Source organism: Brassica napus, chromosome A9, assembly GCF_020379485.1.
Source record: "Brassica napus cultivar Da-Ae chromosome A9, Da-Ae, whole genome shotgun sequence".
NCBI classification, from domain to species: domain Eukaryota; kingdom Viridiplantae; phylum Streptophyta; class Magnoliopsida; order Brassicales; family Brassicaceae; genus Brassica; species Brassica napus.
Window position 1 is genome coordinate 6,587,541 of NC_063442.1, and position 1,659 is coordinate 6,589,199.

At 37.5% G+C, this 1,659-nt stretch overlaps 1 protein-coding gene across 1 annotated transcript; it reads right to left on the reverse strand.

Moving 5' to 3' along the window:
• Positions 1–419: 419 nt before the first annotated feature.
• On the reverse strand, positions 420–1,091 carry LOC106359670 (F-box protein At2g35280-like). Its single transcript, XM_013799331.1, has one exon. The coding sequence runs from the start codon at positions 1,089–1,091 to the stop codon at positions 420–422; it is 672 nt and encodes a 223-aa protein (XP_013654785.1).
• Positions 1,092–1,659: the final 568 nt, after the last annotated feature.

Consider the following 1,659-nt stretch of genomic DNA (forward strand, 5'->3'; position numbering starts at 1 on the left):
GACAATACGTATCTACGTGGGCCTGACGCAACCGAACTTATATACATGCAACTGCAATTATCAGTTCGAGTTACCTGGTCTGGATTTGGATATCTATAGATTAATATGTTAATTATGTAGTTTTTTTTTTCAGAATTTTTCTAAATTTATTTGTTTTTATGGAAATATTCAATTTATATACCAGTGTAAGTGGAGTGTAGTTGTTTTCTCTATTGGATAATTAACCCTTTTTTTTTGATTTTTCATTAAATAAAACAGAAATCTGAATTTCTTGAGCATAAACTCAACATAACAGGAAAACATAAAAAAAAAAAAAAAACTGATAGGAGATTCCATATAATAGCTTAAATGGAAATTTTAAAAAGAAAATGAAAACATGATTTTGGTTCAACCGCCTTCACCGTGTACTGATAAGCTCCTCAAGCAGATGCAGACGCTGGGTTGAGCCCTAAGGCCATCTCGAAAAACTCTGTCATGAGGTAGGCGTGGTAACATTTGAAGCAGACTGTGTTGACCCCCGGTGGATGGCAATTGAGTTCTGGTTCCATGCTTATGAGGGAGTCCACGTACACGTCTTTCATTTCCACGGTAAGATGACTCAATGATGCCTGGACGTTCTCCCAGCTCGTCTCAACGGAGTCAAGACCAATAGCGTCAGTCAACTTCGAAAGTATCTTCTTCCCCTTGTTGATCATACCCGTGGCCATCAGAAGAACACCGTAAAGGTACTTGGCCTCTTTGCGAGCCCCCTTAGAAGCGATACGAAGGTGATAGAGTCCCAAAACGGGATTATCAAAATCAAAATACTCGCACATACCTTTAACGTAGTGAGCATCAAGGTTGTTGGATGCCAACAGACTTTCCATCATCTTCCCATACCCGTAAGAGATATTGGGTCGTTCCACCAAAGGGGTGATGTCGAGTGTCTTGGCAATCAATGGGTCGTTCAGTCCGAAGTTGAGACTCTTGCATGTCATCATTGTGTTACAGTAGTCGATGGAGGAAGAAGCACCGACCTTGGAGACTATGAGCCGCAGCATGTCATCAGGCATGGTCTCGAGACGTGAGAGGGAACGTTTGGATGGCTCCATTGATGTCTTTAGGAAGTTATACTGATACTGATTATAAGTATTTGCTTTTGTTTTTCTTGGTGGAGACGTACACTGACTTGTTCTGCTTATATAGAAGATTTAGTCTCAACGCCTTATAACCCACTACGCATTCTAATAACTTTAATTATTAAATTGTAATAAATAATTATTACTAACGTATTCTGCGTGAGGTAAATCGTCAAGGCGCTTGGATGCTTATTATGCGTATGTGTATAATAAATGTAAAATAATATAGATATCCTCGCCGAATTGTTTACGTAATTCCAGAGTCTGCATAACTACGTTACAATAGCTTAGTAAATTGGATTAATTACACTAAATACCAATGAATGACTATTAAATGTATAGGTGTGGAAGGGAGCAGATAAAATATCCAGAGTTTGCAAAATAAATGGATCCTTTACAATGAAAATTACTTTTTATTTTTGTACTCGATTTGGGAAAAACAAAATTTGACGTTTATGTACGTGTTATCAAAAAGTATTTGATGTTTATGTATGTGTTAAGCTGAGAATCTAACCCACAAAATTATATGGGTCTTCTATAA